Here is a 19426-nt window from a genome sequence, read left to right as displayed (position 1 = left end):
GCCTTTTTGTAAAATATCGAAATGTACATTATTTTTCAGTTTTGGGTAACCTTACTTTTTTTTTAACCTCAGGCAGTTCACCACTTACCTTTGTACCATTTCAAGCTATTCATTGGACCTGAACTGCTAAAATTTCAATAAAAAACTAAAAACATGTTGTGTTCTAAAACTTTTGACCAGTAGTGTACATAATATGACTTTTTTCAACATACTATGACTTTTTTCGACATACTATGCCATGACTTTTATTCAAAATGTTCAACATACTATACTATGACTTTTTTTTCAAAATTTGACATACTATGACTTTTTTTTCGACATGCTATACCATGACTATGACTTTTTTCAACATACTATGACTTTTTTTTCGACATGCTATACTATGACTATATACTACTGACTTTTTTTCAAAATTTGAAATACTATACAGAATTTTCAAAATTTGACATACTATACCTTTTTTCAAAAGAATTCGACAAACTATATGACTTTGTAAGATTTTTTCGACATACAATACTATGACTTTTCGACATGCTATACTATCACTTTTTTTCGACATACTATAATATGACTTTTTGACATAATACTATAATTTATTTTGACATACTATACTATGACTTTGAGTTTTCGACATACTATGCTATGGCTTTTTTTGACATGCTATACTATGACTTTTTCCCCAAAATTTGACACACTTTACTATGACTTTTTTCGACATACAATACTATAACTTTTTCTAAAAAGTATAGTATGTCGAAAAGTCGAAAAAGTAATAGAATAGTATGTCGAAAAAAAAAGTCATAGTATAGTATGTCGAAAAAGTAATAGAATAGTATGTCAAAAAAAGTTGAAAAAAAGTCATAGTATAGTATGTCGAATGTTTGACATACTATACTATGACTTTTATTCTAAATTTTCAACATACTATACTTTGACATACTATAACTTTTTTTGGGCCATACTATACTATGACTTTTATTCCAAATGTTCGACATACTATAGCATTACCTTTTTCCCCCCAAAATTTGACATACTATACTATGACTTTTTTTGACATACTATGCTATAACTTTTTTTTTATTTTCAACATACCATACTATGACTTTTATTCTAAATTTTCAACATACTATACTATGACTTTTTTCGACATACTATGACTTTTTTTTGGGCCATACTATACTATGACTTTTATTCAAAATGTTCGACATACTTAATTTTCAACATACTATACTATGACTTTTTCCCCCCAAAATTTGACATACTATACTATGACTTTTTTCGACATACTATGACTTTTTTCGATATACTATGACTTTTATCGACATACAATACTATAACTTAATAAAATTGAAGTGAATTATGCTATGACTTTTCAACATGGTTATGTTTTTTTTCTGATATACTATGACTTTTTACTCAATATTTGACATACTATGACTTTTTTTGGGCCATACTATACTATGACTTTTATTCAAAATGTTCGACATACTATACCATTACTTTGTTTTTTACATAATTTGACATACTATACTATGACTTTTATTCTAAATTTTCAACATACTATACTATGACTTTTTTTGACATACTAGGTTATGTTTTTTTTCTGATATACTATGACTTTTTACGCAATATTTGACATACTATGACTTTTTTTTGGGCCATACTATACTATGATTTTTATTCAAAATGTTCGACATACTATACCATTACTTTTTTTTTTACATAATTTGACATACTATACTATGACTTTTATTCTAAATTTTCAACATACTATACTATGACTTTTTTCGACATACTAGGACTTTTATTCCAAATGTTCGACATACTATACCATTACTTTTTTTTTTACATAATTTGACATACTGTACTATGACTTTTATTGACATACTATACTGTGACGGTTTTTCAAATGTCCACATAATATACAGACTGTTTTCAAAATTTGACATACTATACTATGACTTTTTCCCCCCAAAATTTGACATACTATACTATGACTTTTTTTGACATACTATGACTTTTTTTTGGGCCATACTATACTATGACTTTTATTCAAAATGTTCGACATACTTAATTTTCAACATACTATACTATGACTTTTTCCCCCCAAAATTTGACATACTATACTATGACTTTTTTCGACATACTATGGCTTTTTTCGATATACTATGACTTTTATCGACATACAATACTATAACTTTTCAAAATTTTCAACGTACTATGACTTTGTCAAAATTTGACATACTATGCTATGAGTTTTTTCAACATACTATGCTCCCTGCTACACCCTGCTACGTCCTGCTGCGTCCTGCTACACCCTGCTACGTCCTGCTGCGTCCTGCTGCGTCCTGCTACGTCCTGCTGCGTCCTGCTACACCCTGCTACACCCTGCTGCGTCCTGCTGCGTCCTGCTACGTCCTGCTACGTCCTGCTGCGTCCTGCTACGTCCTGCTACACCCTGCTACGTCCTGCTACGTCTTGCTGCGTCTTGCTACACCCTGCTACACCCTGCTACGTCCTGCTACGTCCTGCTACACCCTGCTGCGTCCTGCTACGTCCTGCTGCGTCCTGCTGCGTCCTGCTACACCCTGCTACACCCTGCTGCGTCCTGCTGCGTCCTGCTACGTCCTGCTGCGTCCTGCTACGTCCTGCTACACCCTGCTACGTCCTGCTACGTCTTGCTGCGTCTTGCTACACCCTGCTACACCCTGCTACGTCCTGCTACGTCCTGCTACACCCTGCTGCGTCCTGCTACGTCCTGCTGCGTCCTGCTGCGTCCTGCTACACCCTGCTACGTCCTGCTGCGTCCTGCTACGTCCTGCTGCGTCCTGCTGCGTCCAGCCATGCTCTGCTGTGCCATGCTACATCCTGTAACGCTCTGCAGTGCCCTGCTATGCCATGAACTACTACGACTACTACTTCTAGTCACTGTTCCATTATCTTTATTGTGACTGTTATTGCCACTGTTCATCACACCCCCAACTGGCACCGTCAGACACCGCCTACCAAGAGCCTGGGTCTGTCCGAGGTTTCTTCCTAAAAAGAGAGTTTTTCCTTGCACTAAATGCTTGCTCTTGGTGGAATTACTGGAACTGTTGGGTCTTTGTAAATTATAGAGTGTGGTCTAGACCTACTCTATCTGTAAAGTGTCTTGAGATAACTTGTTATGATTTGATACTATAAATAAAATTTAAGTGAATTATGCTATGACTTTTCAACATATTACACTATGACTTGTTTCGACATACTAGGTTATGTTTTTTTTCTGATATACTATGACTTTTTACTCAATATTTGACATACTATGACTTTTTTTTGGGCCATACTATACTATGACTTTTATTCAAAATGTTCGACATACTATACCATTACTTTTTTTTTTACATAATTTGACATACTATACTATGACTTTTATTCAAAATTTTCAACATACTATACTATGACTTTTTTCGACATACTATGACTTTTTTTTGGGCCATACTATACTATGACTTTTATCCCAAATGTTCGACATACTATACCATTACTTTTTTTTTTACATAATTTGACATACTATACTATGACTTTTATTGACATATTATACTGTGACGGTTTTTCAAATTTCCACATAATATACAGACTGTTTTCAAAATTTGACATACTATACTATGACTTTTTCCCCCAAAAATTTGACATACTATACTATGACTTTTTTCGACATACTATGGCTTTTTTCGATATACTATGACTTTTATCGACATACAATACTATAACTTTTCAAAATTTTCAACGTAGTATGACTTTGTCAAAATTTGACATACTATGCTATGACTTTTTTCGACATACTATACTGTGACTTTTATGAGTTTTTTCAACATACTATGCTCCCTGCTATACCCTGTTACACCCTGCTACGTCCTGCTACACCCTGCTACGTCCTGCTGCGTCCTGCTACGTCCTGCTGCGTCCTGCTACGTCCTTCTACGTCCTTCTACGTCCTGCTACGTCCTGCTACACCCTGCTACGTCCTGCTACACCCTGCTACGTCCTGCTGCGTCCTGCTACGTCCTGCTGCGTCCTGCTGCGTCCTGCTACATCCTGCTACGTTCTGCTGGGTCCTGCTATGTCCTGCTATGTCCTGCTGCGTCCTGCTACGTCCTGCTACGTCCTGCTGCGTCCTGCTACACCCTGCTACGTCCTGCTGCGTCCTGCTGCGTCCTGCTACACCCTGCTGCGTCCTGCTACACCCTGCTACGTCCTGCTACGTCCTGCTGCGTCCTGCTACACCCTGCTACGTCCTGCTGCGTCCTGCTACGTCCTGCTACACCCTGCTACGTCCTGCTACGTCCTGCTACACCCTGCTGCGTCCTGCTGCGTCCTGCTACGTCCTGCTACACCCTGCTACGTCCTGCTACGTCCTGCTACACCCTGCTACGTCCTGCTGCGTCCTGCTACACCCTGCTACGTCCTGCTGCGTCCTGCTACATCCTGTAACGCTCTGCAGTGCCCTGCTATGCCATGAACTACTACGACTACTACTTCTAGTCACTGTTCCATTATCTTTATTGTGACTGTTATTGCCACTGTTCATCACACCCCCAACTGGCACCGTCAGACACCGCCTACCACCACTATCTAGACCTACTCTATCTGTAAAGTGTCTTGAGATAACTTGTTATGATTTGATACTATAAATAAAATTGAAGTGAATTATGCTATGACTTTTCAAAATATTACACTATGACTTGTTTCGACATATTAGGTTATGTTTTTTTTCTGATATACTATGACTTTTTACTCAATATTTGACATACTATGACTTTTTTTTGGGCCATACTATACTATGACTTTTATTCAAAATGTTCGACATACTATACCATTACTTTTTTTTTTACATAATTTGACATACTATACTATGACTTTTATTGACATACTATACTGTGACGGTTTTTCAAATGTCCACATAATATACAGACTGTTTTCAAAATTTGACATACTATACTATGACTTTTTCCCCCCAAAATTTGACATACTATACTATGACTTTTTTCGACATACTATACTATAACTTTTTTTTAACTTTTCAACATACCATACTATGACTTTTATTCTAAATTTTCAACATACTATACTATTACTTTTTTCGACATACTATGACTTTTTTTTGGGCCATACTATACTATGACTTTTATTCAAAATGTTTGACATACTTAATTTTCACTGTGAATAGTCATAGTATAGTATGTCGAAAAGTCGAAAAAGTAATAGAATAGTATGTCGAAAAAAAAATCATAGTATAGTATGTCAAAAAAAGTTGCAAAAAAAGTCATAGTATAGTATGTCGAAAAAGTAATAGAATAGTATGTCGAAAAAAGTTGAAAAAAAGTCATAGTATAGTATGTTGAATGTTTGACATACTATACTATGACTTTTATTCTAAATTTTCAACATACTATACTTTGACTTTTTTTGACATACTATGACTTTTTTTTGGGCCATACTATACTATGACTTTTATTCCAAATGTTCGACATACTATACCATTACTTTTTTCCCCTGCTACACCCTGCTGCGTCCTACTACGTCCTGCTGCGTCCTGCTACGTCCTGCTGCGTCCTGCTGCGTCCTGCTACACCCTGCTACGTCCTGCTACGTCCTGCTGCGTCCTGCTGCGTCCAGCTATGCTCTGCTGTGCCATGCTACATCCTGTAACGCTCTGCAGTGCCCTGCTATGCCATGAACTACTACGACTACTACTTCTAGTCACTGTTCCATTATCTTTATTGTGACTGTTATTGCCACTGTTCATCACACCCCCAACTGGCACCGTCAGACACCGCCTACCAAGAGCCTGGGTCTGTCCGAGGTTTCTTCCTAAAAAGAGAGTTTTTCCTTGCACTAAATGCTTGCTCTTGGTGGAATTACTGGAACTGTTGGGTCTTTGTAAATTATAGAGTGTGGTCTAGACCTACTCTATCTGTAAAGTGTCTTGAGATAACTTGTTATGATTTGATACTATAAATAAAATTTAAGTGAATTATGCTATGACTTTTCAACATATTACACTATGACTTGTTTCGACATACTAGGTTATGTTTTTTTTCTGATATACCATGACTTTTTACTCAATATTTGACATACTATGACTTTTTTTTGGGCCATACTATACTATGACTTTTATTCCAAATGTTCGACATACTATACCATTGCTTTTTTTTTTACATAATTTGACATACTATACTATGACTTTTATTGACATACTATACTGTGACGGTTTTTCAAATTTCCACATAATATACAGACTGTTTTCAAAATTTCACATACTATACTATGACTTTTTTCGACATACTATGCTATAACTTTTTTTTTAATTTTCAACATACCATACTATGATTTTTATTCTAAATTTTCAACATACTATACTATGACTTTTTTCGACATACTATGACTTTTTTTTGGGCCATACTATACTATGACTTTTATTCAAAATGTTCGACATACTTAATTTTCAACATACTATACTATGACTTTTTCCCCCCAAAATTTGACATACTATACTATGACTTTTATTGACATACTATACTGTGACGGTTTTTCAAAAATGTCCACATAATATACAGACTGTTTTCAAAATTTGATAGACTATGACTTATACATATATATATATGAAAAAAAATCGTAGTATGTTGAAAAAGTTATAAAAAGTCATATGTCGGAAAAAGTTTTTAAAAAGTATTAGTATAGTATGTCGAAAAGTGATAAAAAAAAGTCATAGTATAGTACGTTGAAAAAATTCATAGAACAGTATGTCAAAAAAATTGATAAAAAGTCATTAGTATGTCCGAAAAAGTCATAGAGTATGTTGGATGAAAGTATTAAAAGTCATAGTATAGTATGTCAAAAAACGTGATAAAAAAAGTCAATAGTATATAGTATGTCGAGAAAAGTGAGAAGTCTTAGTATAGTAGATCGAAAAAAGTCATGTTATAGTATGTCAAAAATAGTTATAGTATAGTATGTTAAATAAAGCGATAAAAATCATATTGAAGTATATCAAAGAAAGTGATAAAAAGTCATTATAGTATGTCAAAAAAAGTGAAAAAAGTCAAAGTATAGCATTTCAAAAAAGTAATAAAAGTCATAGTATAGTATGTTGAAAAGAGTGATAAATGTCATAAGTATGTTGAGAAAAGTGATAAAAGTCATACTATAGTATATAAAAAAAGTGATAGTCATGTTATAGCATGTCGAAAAAAGTGATAAAAGTCTTACTCTATAATGTTGGAAAAAGTGATAAAAAGTAATAGTATAGCAGGCTACGTTGAAGAAAGGGATAAACAAGTCATAGTATAGGATGTCAAAAAAAGTGATGAAAAAGGTCATAGTATATATGTCAAAAAGTCATATTATAGTATTGTCAGGTCTGGAGAATAGCAGGCTTGGACCCAAAATGCAGAGTATAACGACAAGGAGGCAGCAAGCAGAGTTGAAAGATTTATTTAAATGAAAAGGATTACAAACAGAAGGTGTCCTGAGGTAGGCAGACAGGCAAAAGAAAAGTCCAAAACAAAATCAAAAAAACACTTACAAAACTGAATACACGGAAGGTAACAAATCCAAAAGGCAGGAGAAACGCATGCAATAACACTGAAAGAAACAATGACGGACAGACAAGCTACAAATAAAGCAGAGAGACTAAATACACAAGGCAACGAGGGTAGGAACGAGAGACAGGTGACATGAGGGCTGCTGAACAGGTGGAACATATCAGGGCAGGGCAGACAATCACAGAGACGGGAAAACACAAGACAGGAAGGAACGCAAGACACGACACAGAGAACAGACACTACAAAGTAAAACAGGAAACTGAAGCATAAAACATACACACATGGAACATGGTAAAACACAGAGAATACAGAAACACATGAAACAGTAAGTACCGGTATGTCATAAAAAGCATATAACAGTATGTCATAAAAAGTCATAGTATAGTATTTCAAAAAGTGATAAAAAGTTATCAAAATACTATAAATACAATAGTATGTCATAAAAGGTCAGAAAAAGTCACAGTGTAGTATGTCATAAAACAGTTATAGTATGGTGTGTCTTAAAAAGTCATAGTATAGTATATCAAAAAGTCATAAAAATCCATAGTGTCATAAAAAGTCAGAAAAAAGTCATAGTATACACAGTATTTTGTAAAAGTCATAAAAAGTCATTGTATAATTTGTCACAAAAAGTCAGAAAAGTCAAAGTATAGTATGTCAAAAAAAGTTACGATATAGTATTTCATAAAAATCATAGTACAGTATTTCATCAAAATCATAAAAAGTCATAGTATAGTATGTCATAAATAATAATAAAAAAATCATATAGTATGTCAAAAAGTCATAAAAAGTTATAGTATAGTATGTCATAAAAAGTCATAGTATAGTATTTTATTAAAATCATAAAAATGTCATATAATATGTAAAAAAGTCATAAAAAAAGTCCTAATATAGTGTAATAAACCAGTCAAAAATATTATAGAATAGTATATCCTTAAACATCATAAAAAGTCATAAAATAGTATGTCAAAAAGTCATAGTATAAATTAATTAATTCACTCCGTCAAACTGTAACTTATTTTGTTTTAAAGCATTAATTAAACAATTTGTGCTTGAACGATCCTTTGCAACAATTCTGAAAGCAACTATAGCCAGCTAACATAACGATGGCCTGGTTTATAGTTGTGTGTATTTCGTCAGATTATTGGAATTGGTAGACATATGATAAGCAAAAGACTAGCATATATCTGCAATATGATTGAAATCATGCGGAAACTGTTTTTGCGTATTTGCTACTTGCAGCCCCTTGTTTGCTTAATGTGTTCTTTATGTGCTTGTGTCTATTTGCGAGTGCATATGTGAGTTCTCAGGTCCATCGTATAAAAAGTGTGTTGTGATTTACATTTGCACATATATCTGGGACCTTGTATTGTGATACTCCTGAAAAAGACATCAGATCTAAGTGAAACAAAGGAGACACAGTTGCCTTCTTTGTTTCTTGACACAGAACAGCAAACACCAACAGAAGAGACAGATCCAGATTTTTTTTTATTATTATTTGGTACCCATGAATAGATAGCAGGTGCTTGAGTGTTTTAGAGTGCCAGTAGTCATCTTGCTGATTGAGAAACTAAAAGCTCAAAATGCCCTGAATATGTTACATGCATAGTAATGTGCCCATATCATAATAAAGTGTGCTTTTGGATAATGAAATGTAGCCAATTTACATCTACAATGCACCCTGTACTTAGTGTCATTGTGTTTGTGCTGAGAATAACATTTGGTACATCGACTCAAGTTAAGCATCTCTCTCTACCTTATAATCAAGAGGTTATTGGTTTATGACAACTATTAATATGACTTGTACAGTGCATTACAACGACTCTAACAGTAAATAATAGGCGATTCACTCATTCAGCAGTCATTGTAGCAGTCCCTGGGATCGTGGGGGGAGCTGTCTGTACAAGCACTTTCTGTCTGTAGAAGAAGTCTGAAGCCACAGTGGAGCACAGATGCCTTAATGTTCAGTGTGCGGCACCCATTACAGGTCAAATATTGTTCCCAGTTGCATTTAAGGGCTTTGATGTCCATTCACTGAGATGTGTTGCTCCAGTGCTTTTCCTCGTCTGTGTGCTGTCTTTGGAGAGCCAAACCATCTTCCCCCAACTCCATTATGGTCCAATAACATGCACCATTTCCCCCATAGTCATTAAAACACATTACGATTATTAGATGGAGAGTCACAGCATACATTTTGCCAAACAAACGTGGGCAGGTTTAATTGTTTTGACAAAACCAAAAATTAGATATTCATGCAGTAAAAAAAGCAACAAAACATAAGTGATCCCATATTGGGCTGCAGGCCTTGTAATATCTCCATGATCAGAGAACTAGGTCTGACATCATGATGTCCTGCGATATGTGAACCTAGTTTAATACAGTCTTGTAACACTCTGTTGCTGGTCCTGTGGTTTAACCACCACTAGATGGACCCATGGCACTGGGAACCTTAAAAACTACACTATAGTAAGAGCCCCAAAAAGCATGTGGATGCTATTACACGCGACTGTGCACACTAGAACTATGACTAAAGTAAAAGCTCAAATCACTGCGATTTACACCACCATGTGGGCCATGTTTTTGTTTTTTTGTTTGTTCTCAGTTATTCACACAGACTTTGGAATTGACTAATTTGACTGTGCAGCCTGAACATTTTGGAACTTGAAGCCCAGAAGTTCCATAAACCGAATTAATAAATCAAAAGACAACAGTGCAGTGTGAATGCTACATTAAGCCCTTATGCCAGATTTTGGAATGTAATGAAGCCTGAAAAGTTATACCTTCAAAAATCCATTTTGTAGACCTTGTTAAATATAACTTATGGGGAAACTATTTTGGATATTCTTGATTACTGCCAAAACTATGTCCACTATTTAACTGACATGTCATGTGCTTTATAAGGAACAGATATAATAGAAATTTTAAGGATATAAAAAGGATATTTTTCTTTATTGCTGGCTGCCTTGTCAGTACAGAGACATATGCAAACTAGAATGTCTATTTGTGTCTGTGTTGAAGTGCCTCTTTGACCTCAGCTGTTTTAGGACAACTAAATCAAAAGTCAATGCATTGCAAATGTTGTGGCAAATAGCTTTTAAATGTAGTTTTTAATCACAGAATATTGTTGCGACACCACAGATGTGCTTTAATATCCAATAAACACGTATATAAAACAAAACGAAAACAATATAAACTGGTCAGCTTGGTCGACAAAGAGCCTAACAACCAGTTTGCCGACTAAGTGATGAAAAGAGGGCAGCCCTAGTCTGAATGTGCTTATACTGTATGCTGCATGCCATGTGGTGTGAGGTTCCCTTGTCAGCATTTCCTCAGTGGTTCAGTTTGGGGCGTTCGCCCCGGCAGGCCCAGTGCTGCAGTAGCAGTGTGGCAGCAGTCCTCGGAGCAGTGTATGAGAGCATCCACAGCAGCCGTGTCCAGCCCAGCTCCACTGTCTGTGCCCCAGCCCCCGCCCCTGTGTGGCGGTCACCACTCCAACAGGGTCTGGCTGTGCCCCTCCAGCACAGGCTGTGTCAGGATGACTGCATCAGGCCTGTCAGGCGCTTTCCCGTCAATGACTTGCCCTACAAGGTCAATTAAAACAAAAACACATTACTAGACTGAGATGATAAAAGTACAAGTACTTTATAAGTCACAAAAAGCCTCTACAAACAAGGTGCTCCTTTTAAAATCTAAAATGCTTGGTTGCAACCATTCATGTGACTAGCATGTTATCTTTTTCACTTAATACACATCCTATTACAGGTATATAGAGCCACAATAGAGTGTAATATGGTTATACTTTGCAAAAGCCACTGATAGTGAGCCAGCCAGTGTGGTTTGTGATATGAACAGCCCCAGCTCCAAATGACTTACCACACTGCGGGTGAACTTCTCCAAGGAGGTGCGGCGGCCCTGTTCAGTGTCTGCTGGCTGCTGTTTTGGGAGGGGGGGAAGCAGGGTGAGTGTTTGGGTCAGGTACGGGTGTTGACGGGGGGGTCAGGGGGTGATGTAGTAAAAAAGAGGCCAAGCATTGCAAAAATGAGGGCCGAGGACAATGTGAAGGTTGCATTTTTTTAGGAAATGGAGTGGGGTCAGTGACAGGCCAGCAGAAGGAGCAGTGTCCAAACGGGAAAGGGCAGAAAGGCTAGCATGAACAGAGGCAGCTGTGATTTTCTGAAAAGCTCCATATTACACAGTAACAGCTAAATGACTGTTTGTTTAGCTGCACACATCTTAGAAACTACACTGATAACCAACGGGAGTCAGAAAATATAACATACCAAATCACCATCACTGTCAACAACTACTATACTTTTCTGTCATATCTACGTACTATATGTTGCTGCTATTTAGCATGACTGTTGTTCCTCCTTTACACAGCAGTTTGCCTGTTTGGCCTGTTTTTCGAGACTGTTTCCTTGACGTTTTACATAATTTAGCAGTTTCCTTGCACCTGCATCTTGGACACCGTAGTTTTGCCTTTTTAGGGCTCTGTTAGTTGTCTCATGAGAGCATCAAACTGCAGAATGCCAGACCTTGTTAGTAGCTGCCAAATGACATTGAAATGGCCTGCTTTTGTAGCATATAAGTGTGATCAGATTACCTTAAATCCTAAACCTTGAGTTGTTTGAATGACTTTTCCCATGTATATTATAACATTATCCCTAACTAGCGGTGGAAGAAGAATTCAGATCTTAGTAAGTAAGTAAAGGTAGCAATACCACAGTGTAGAAATACTCCATGCAGTATGGCACATTACACAATTATATATATTCTACTATTGGATTGGATTGGCTCTCATATTCTCCCGTCTAGACTATTGCAACTCTCTTTTAACTGGCATTAACCACAAATCCCTCTCTCGCCTCCAGCTGGTCCAGAGCTCAGCAGCCAGGCTTCTCCCCGGTTTTAACAGACGGCATCACATCACTCCGAAACCTGGCTTCGCTTCACTGGCTCCCTGTCGGTTTTAGAATTGATTATACGATTTAACTGATTACTTTTGCTTAACCTCTTCAAGGTCTAGCCCTAGACTATAGCTCAGAGATGCTGACCCCTTACGAGCCTGTTTGCAGCCTTAAATCCTCGGGCGGGGCCCTTTTAACCGTTCCAAAGTCGAGGCTCAAAACCAGAGGTGGCTGTGCCTTCTCCATCAGCGCCTCGGCTTTGGAACACCCTGCCCGAGGATATAGGGCTCGCTGAATCAGTGACTTCTTTTAAAACCCTTTTTAAAACACACTTTTATAGACTTGCTTTTATGTGATGCAGTCTTTTTATTGTCTTTCTCATTGTCTGCCTGTTAACTCCATTCTGTTATTGAACCTGTACTTTAGTGCTGCCCCATCTCTCCTTTTTCTCTATCACTTTGTTGTGCATTTATGGGTATGTGTATTAAATTGATGTGTATATTTATGTATTGATTTGTATGTGCTTTTGTTTCCACTGTCAAAGCACTTAACTAAACTATTGTTTTTAAAGTGCTACACAAATAAAGTTATGATTATGACTATTATTATTATTATTATGTGTAAACATCACTAATGTTGCAGTTGGTAAAGTTGGGACTAATTGTAACTACATTATATATATACATATATAAGTAACTAAAGCTGTCAAATTAATGTGGTGGAGTGAAAAGTACAATACGCCTTCAAAATGGATGTAGAAGTATATAAAAAGGAAATACTCAAGTAAAGTACAAATACCTCAAACGTTTACTTGAGTAAATGTACTTGGTCACATAGGGGCCATAATTTCGTGGCGGCGCAACGACCAGCGCAAGCAGAGAATAGAACATCAGAAATAAACTTTAAATTTAATTTAATTAAACCCTCCCCAGTCAGTAGATATATCAGTATCTTCTGTTCTCAGCTAATTTCTACTGTTTGACAGATTGGCACAGCTTTTTCAGAGTGATTAGACCAGTGAGAGTATTTATTAATCACCGCACCTCTGATCTATGTTCCACTTCACCCAGCCCTGCTGCACATACAGTATATGAACCACAAAATGCTTAGCACTTGTCATTGCGCTTGTGCGATTAAAATAGGGCCCTTTGTCTAATTATTACTGACTACATAATACATTAGATATGAAACTGGAATGTCTTTTTCCAGAAGAATCAAACCAATATGAGAAATGCAATAAAAGTGACAAACTTTTGTAAAAAAAAAAAGGGGTCAGAGAGTGCAGCTCACCTTCTTTCTGGCTAACAGGAGGTCTTGGTAGATGTTGGATCGCAAAAAGCGTGCATAGCTGTCACTTTTCATTAGCTTGAATATGTGCTCCTGCAATAGAAAGAAAAACTGATGAGTGTGTGTTGGCTTTGGAATAAAAGGGAGTGAAACAATAAAGAGAAGTGCAGAGTAATAAAGGAGTTCTGATTATGGTAATGCATTGCATGCATGTGTGATTTGGAGGCGGTGATGCAAACCGAGCGTGCTGACATGAACGGCAGAGTCTTGTGAGAAAGAGTTGAGTAATGTCCTGCCAGTGAGAGGCATTCCACGTCACACATCGCATTGCCAACCCACTTTGAACCAGAGGAATCCATGGTGAACCGACCGAACAACCTATTCATGGCATTACTCGCCTCATTAGGCCCTGGCACAAACACACTCGGTCATTCATCTTCAATCCACTCTCGTTCTGTTCCTCCGTGCCCTCTCATTCATTCACCAGTGTAACATGAGTGGGGTGGAAAGGTTCAGTGTTTCTGTGGGCAAGCGGATGGGAGAGGAAATAAATGGCTGCAGTGTGTGTGTGTGTGTTTGTGTGTGTGTGTGTGTGTGCGTGTGATGTAACAAGGATATAATGGAGGGTAAACCCATCTGAACTCAGGAACTTTTTACTTAGAGCTTATACATACAGAATATATATATATATATATATATATATATATATATATATATATATATATATATATTTTTTTTTTTTTTTTTTTTTTTTTTTTTTTTTTGCCTGATTGTCTTATGAAGGCTAGTTTTAGCACCCTATATGTACCACTAAATCCCTTTCTATGTAGCGCTAGAGAAGTATTGGTTTTATTGATATGTACAGGCGCAGGTGTGTTGGCACTCTATAGGCCTAGGTGTGTTGGCACTCTATGTGTTTATTCAGATCAGTGTGAGTGTGTGTGAGTGTGTGTAGTCATGTGAATTTGTCCATGAGTAAAGAAACAACACAGTCCACCTGAGCGTCCTCGTAGCTGTATCGTGCGGGGTCTTTGAGGTTCTGGCTGGTGCGTTCGTAGCTGTGAGAGTCCAGGTTGATGGAGCTCGGTGCTCCCTCGGCCAGAAACTCCTGCCAGATCTCCTGCGCCCTGGAGGACACTTCCTGGAGCGGCCGCCGCTTTAGATCCTGCACTGCTAACCAGAACCTACAGCAGCATCATATCTAATCAATAACAACTTCCCCAAAATATGACATATTAAATATATATAAAGTGTATATAAAATTGGCAGTTCAGCTGTTTTGTTACATTAACTTATATGCTGACAATGCCATTTAATGTGATTACTGAATTAATTTGAATATTGAATATTTCTACAATATGTTAACACACTTGTTTTGACTTAACAATGGTGGAATTATTTACGTAAAAGTAGCAATTATTGCTAAACATCATACCCAAATTAAAAGTGGTACAGCTCCCATATACTTTGACACTCAGGGGTGTGCCTGATATCACTGGAAAGGTGATTGATGTGGGTTTGTTTGTGTATTTGAGAAGTGTTGTATTTTTATTTTTGAGTCTTTTGGCTTCTGGCAGGTCAAAGTGAAGCAATGTTTTGTATACTGTTCCTCATATTTTTATATGTAAAAAAAGAAATTCTATAATAACTATAGTTGTCACACAAATGTAGAGTAAAAGTCCATTATTTCCCTATGAAATGTAGTGGAGTATAAAGTAGTAAAGTAAAGTACAAGTACCTCAAAACTGTACTTAAGTATGATACTGTATTAAATGTACTTCCCACCACAGTGTGTGGTACTAATATAATCTCTGTGCATTTAAAAGTATTAAGGAGTTGTAGTAGTGATCATGAAAACCTTAGACAGAAAGATGCCCCAAATCTAATTAGATCATTACATTTCTATTATTGTTTAGTTATTGTATCCACAGCAACTGCATCATCAGGTGTGACTCATTTCACATACATACATAATCATGTGATCCATTGTTAATATAAAATATTGATTATAGTAGCTTTAAGAAAGGCATGTCAGCCTCACCGCAGGTTCTCTGAGCTGAACTCTGACTCCAGGAACTTCAGGAACTGGTCTCTTCCTGCCGGATCTTTCAGCGCCTCCTCCAGAGAGAAGCCCCATTTCTTCACACGCTGCTGGCTGGGGTCACGACTGCTCAGAATAAAACACATTAGAGAAGAATGGAATAAAATAGGTCCTTTTTCCTCATGGTGTACAGAGAGCAGATACCAGAATGTCAGAGCACAGTAAACCTTTGGGAATGCCAGCATTAGTTCTCATTTGAGATGATATGCCTCCTAATTCAGGACAACAAAAGTTCACCATCACCGAGGCCTCTACACTCCACCTGACCTCTGCGTTGGTTTAAAGAATGATCAGCCTCCTGTGAACTCTCAGCCCACATCCCAACATAAACCCCTCCAGCCTCACCTTCCCTCCAAGTCCCAGAAGGTAGTGTCATCACTGATCCAGGGGTTGGAAGGCTCTGTGGCCGACACAAATGGGTCATATTCCACGAACTGGTCCGTGTAGCTCATCAGGCTGTCGGCCACTTTGGAAACCTTCATACAGTGTCTGTCCAGCTGAATGTTCAGGAAGGTAATCTGATGGAGAGGCAGAGCGAATAATGAGGAAGCTAAATAAGGTAACAGCTCATCAGTCTGTGTCCAAGACTGTCACTATGATGGATGGGTGAGGCAGAATGCTGGTAATGACCTATGGAGAAGAAGGTCACACCGTGAGTTACCTCCTTCTGAACGTCCTCTTTGGTGGCCTTCCTGGTCGGCTGGGAGCTGATGTGGACGGGACTCGGCTGGCTCTGGCCGTCATCTGGAACCCCGTAGACCGACTGGAGCAGATGAGAGGAGAGACATGTCGTTTTGCTTTGATGCCATTGTTGTTGTTTGGATATACATGACAGATCAGGGACTCTATATTGTAGTTTGATGAATGTCAGGTAATAGTTCTGGGGCCATGGCTACTACCATTAGCACCATCATGGCCTCAGTATTATGACTGGGAATCAAGGGGTTTTAATGACCTGAAGAGTAGTTATATATTTTACAATTACACACAGATTACACATAGTGGGTTTGAATTTTTAGAATCCATTGAATCTTAGATCCTTAGATTTTTGATTGTTTTTACCCACATATATTTGTACAATTGTAAAAAATGTAAAGAAGTTTACTACTAACTAAACAAAAACATATATACAGGCATTGTTATATTATGTATTAAAATATGAATATACAGTATATAGGTATACATATATATATATATATATATATATATATATATATATATATATATATATATATATATATATATAAAAATATTATTATTAAAATATTTTTTTATAACACCATCCATTTCATATTGCCATTTAGTAAGATAAAATAGTCAACCAAAAATTATTTAAAGTACTTTACAAAACATTACACAACATCTAAAAGAAATGTACGTACAGTTTTTCTTATCAAAATGTTTTAGGAAAATTTCAATATCTTATACAAATATCTTTACGACTAAGCAAAAAATATATATATTTGAGATAAATTTAGATTTTTGTCATTTTGTAAAATAAAATACTGGAAATGGACACTGTAAAAGGCTTTGAGGCATTTAGGGAGATAAAATTGACAGAAAATGTAATTGAGCAGTTAAATGAATCAAACATTTAAATTAAAGGTTTTTGATTCTTCAGGTGATGAGGTGGTGCTGGACATCATTAAGTATTTCTTAACTACTGAGGTCATAAACCACTGCGATTGCTAAAAACTAGTGTTGAGATAATAATTAGGTTTGGAAAGCTAACCTGCCATCGTCTCCTCTCCTCACCTTTTTTACCCTGTGAGGGTTCCTCTCTCTCCGGCACTTGCGGATGTCCATCTCTGTAGTGTTGACACAGCCTGGCTGTGGGAGACAACAGAAGACAGTGTGTTTCTGGGTCAGATAACAGTGTTTCTCCAGCATGCATTGTCTGCGCCTGTGCTCCTCACACAATATGATGCTGTTTCTCTATTCAGCAATGCCACGCTCACCAAAGGCATGTATGCAAAGTAACTGGTACCATATCTGATGCTGTTGCCAACAACAGAACAGGGCTCTCAGTTAAACAGCATGCCGAGCTGAGTCTGCTTTTTTTCAGGCTTTAAATGCTAAAATTGTCCATCCACATAACAGTCCCTCTTTGTTTCATTCTTCTTTGTTCATTACCATTGTTACACTGTTGGAGCATCTGACCCTCCCTTCTTTTTCTTTTGTCATGGTTTTGGCCCGTACTCACCACTGGTCGATGGACGTCCCAGAATGCCCTCTCCTGGCTGTCCAGGATCTTCCTCTCTGCCTTGTCCTTCTTCCTGTCAATCCTGTCAACAGAGGAAACAGGCCACTTATATATAGAACACATACCTCGGAAATATCAGGTCAAACAGAATAAGTCAGGCTCCATTAATAAGTCACACACGCTCACAAACACACCCAGCCACGTACATGTTACTACTGACAGGCCAGACTAGGGAGCAAAAAGCTGAAGAGTGCAGGTCTTAACCTGTCTGCTCGCCTCACTTAGCGATGCCAGGTTTTGCTGCCGGTGGGGCCGAGCTCTTACATAACTGACATTTACTGACGGCCCTCGCTAGGTATTGTTTACTCCCCAGATATTAAAAGACTTATTGCTTTCCATATCGCCAGCACTTGTACAAAACAGTGGCCACTAAACAATGCCAACTTTGAAGATATTTCTAGACAGGAGAAGAAGGCTCTCTCCTCACTGAAATGCATGAGATATTAGTGCTGTGCTTACACATGAAAGCCACCAGATGGAAGCCTTACTAAGAGATAGAAGTTAGGGAGAATTGTGTGTGTTGAATTCCATAGGGGGATGCTTGCTGTATTTAATGCATGTAACCCTGCAGTCACAGCAGGGCATGAAAACAGAGCATTGCTAAAGAGAAAAGCATTGGCTCTAGGGCTGCAACAACGAATCGATAAAATTCGATTACTAAAAAAGTTGGCAACGAATTTCATTATCGATTCGTTGTGTCGCGCAACTATTACACCACTCAGTAGCGGAGATTAAAAAAAAATTGAGTTGAGCGCGGAGCGGAACAGCGCGGAGCGAAAGAAAAGAAAAAAAGCGCAGAGCGGGGGTAGAGGAAATACGGAGAGAGACCGGAGAGAACCGTAACGTTGTTCTGAAACACTCGGCGGAGGCAGAGAAATCAGTACGACCTAAGTCATCCAAGGTGTGGGAGCATTTCACACTAAATAAATCAGAAACGTGTTAATTGCAAGATAAGCAAAAGCGACATGGCATGGCACGGGCGCACAACGGTGATGAGTCAGCACCTAAAACGTAAACATGTTGGAGTCCTTGATGAGGAGGAAGGGAGTTCAACAGCAGGGTAAAGTCACTACACTATCCTACTTCTGTTCCGTTCTGAAGTGAGGAACGTACCGTCCCTCCAGTAGCTCTTCTGGTGCTGCCGTTTACTCGTTATCCAGCTGACTAGCATGACAAGCTAGCGTTAGCTCGGTAAGAACAGTAATAAAGCAGGGGTGGTATAGTTTGCAAGACTAAAGACATGGTTTTATTCACTCGCCTTTTTTGGCCCATTAATTTTTCA

At 37.7% G+C, this 19426-nt stretch overlaps 1 protein-coding gene across 5 annotated transcripts in view; it reads right to left on the bottom strand.

The window, feature by feature from the left end:
- Window positions 1-10535: 10535 nt before the first annotated feature.
- The window catches only part of LOC114547444 (regulator of G-protein signaling 6), a 49580-nt gene continuing 40689 nt past the window's right edge, over window positions 10536-19426 (bottom strand). For 4 of the 5 annotated variants that reach the window (XM_028566822.1, XM_028566821.1, XM_028566820.1 and 1 more), the window contains 9 exons: window positions 18085-18166; window positions 17637-17711; window positions 16543-16644; window positions 16227-16399; window positions 15822-15947; window positions 14778-14964; window positions 13784-13873; window positions 11460-11519; window positions 10536-11167 (listed from right to left, as the gene is read on the bottom strand). In XM_028566822.1, coding sequence (XP_028422623.1) covers window positions 11117-11167; window positions 11460-11519; window positions 13784-13873; window positions 14778-14964; window positions 15822-15947; window positions 16227-16399; window positions 16543-16644; window positions 17637-17711; window positions 18085-18166 — 946 coding nt within the window. In that variant the 3' untranslated portion in view covers window positions 10536-11116. Of the gene's footprint in view, window positions 11168-11459; window positions 11520-12489; window positions 12547-13783; window positions 13874-14777; window positions 14965-15821; window positions 15948-16226; window positions 16400-16542; window positions 16645-17636; window positions 17712-18084; window positions 18167-19426 lie in introns of those variants that run through there. The other variant, XM_028566825.1, reaches the window with a different exon arrangement.

The sequence above is a fragment of the Perca flavescens genome, chromosome 20 (assembly GCF_004354835.1).
Source record: "Perca flavescens isolate YP-PL-M2 chromosome 20, PFLA_1.0, whole genome shotgun sequence".
Classification (NCBI taxonomy): domain Eukaryota; kingdom Metazoa; phylum Chordata; class Actinopteri; order Perciformes; family Percidae; genus Perca; species Perca flavescens.
Note: the sequence above shows the minus strand (reverse complement) of the source record. Positions and strands in the feature narration are given on the sequence as shown.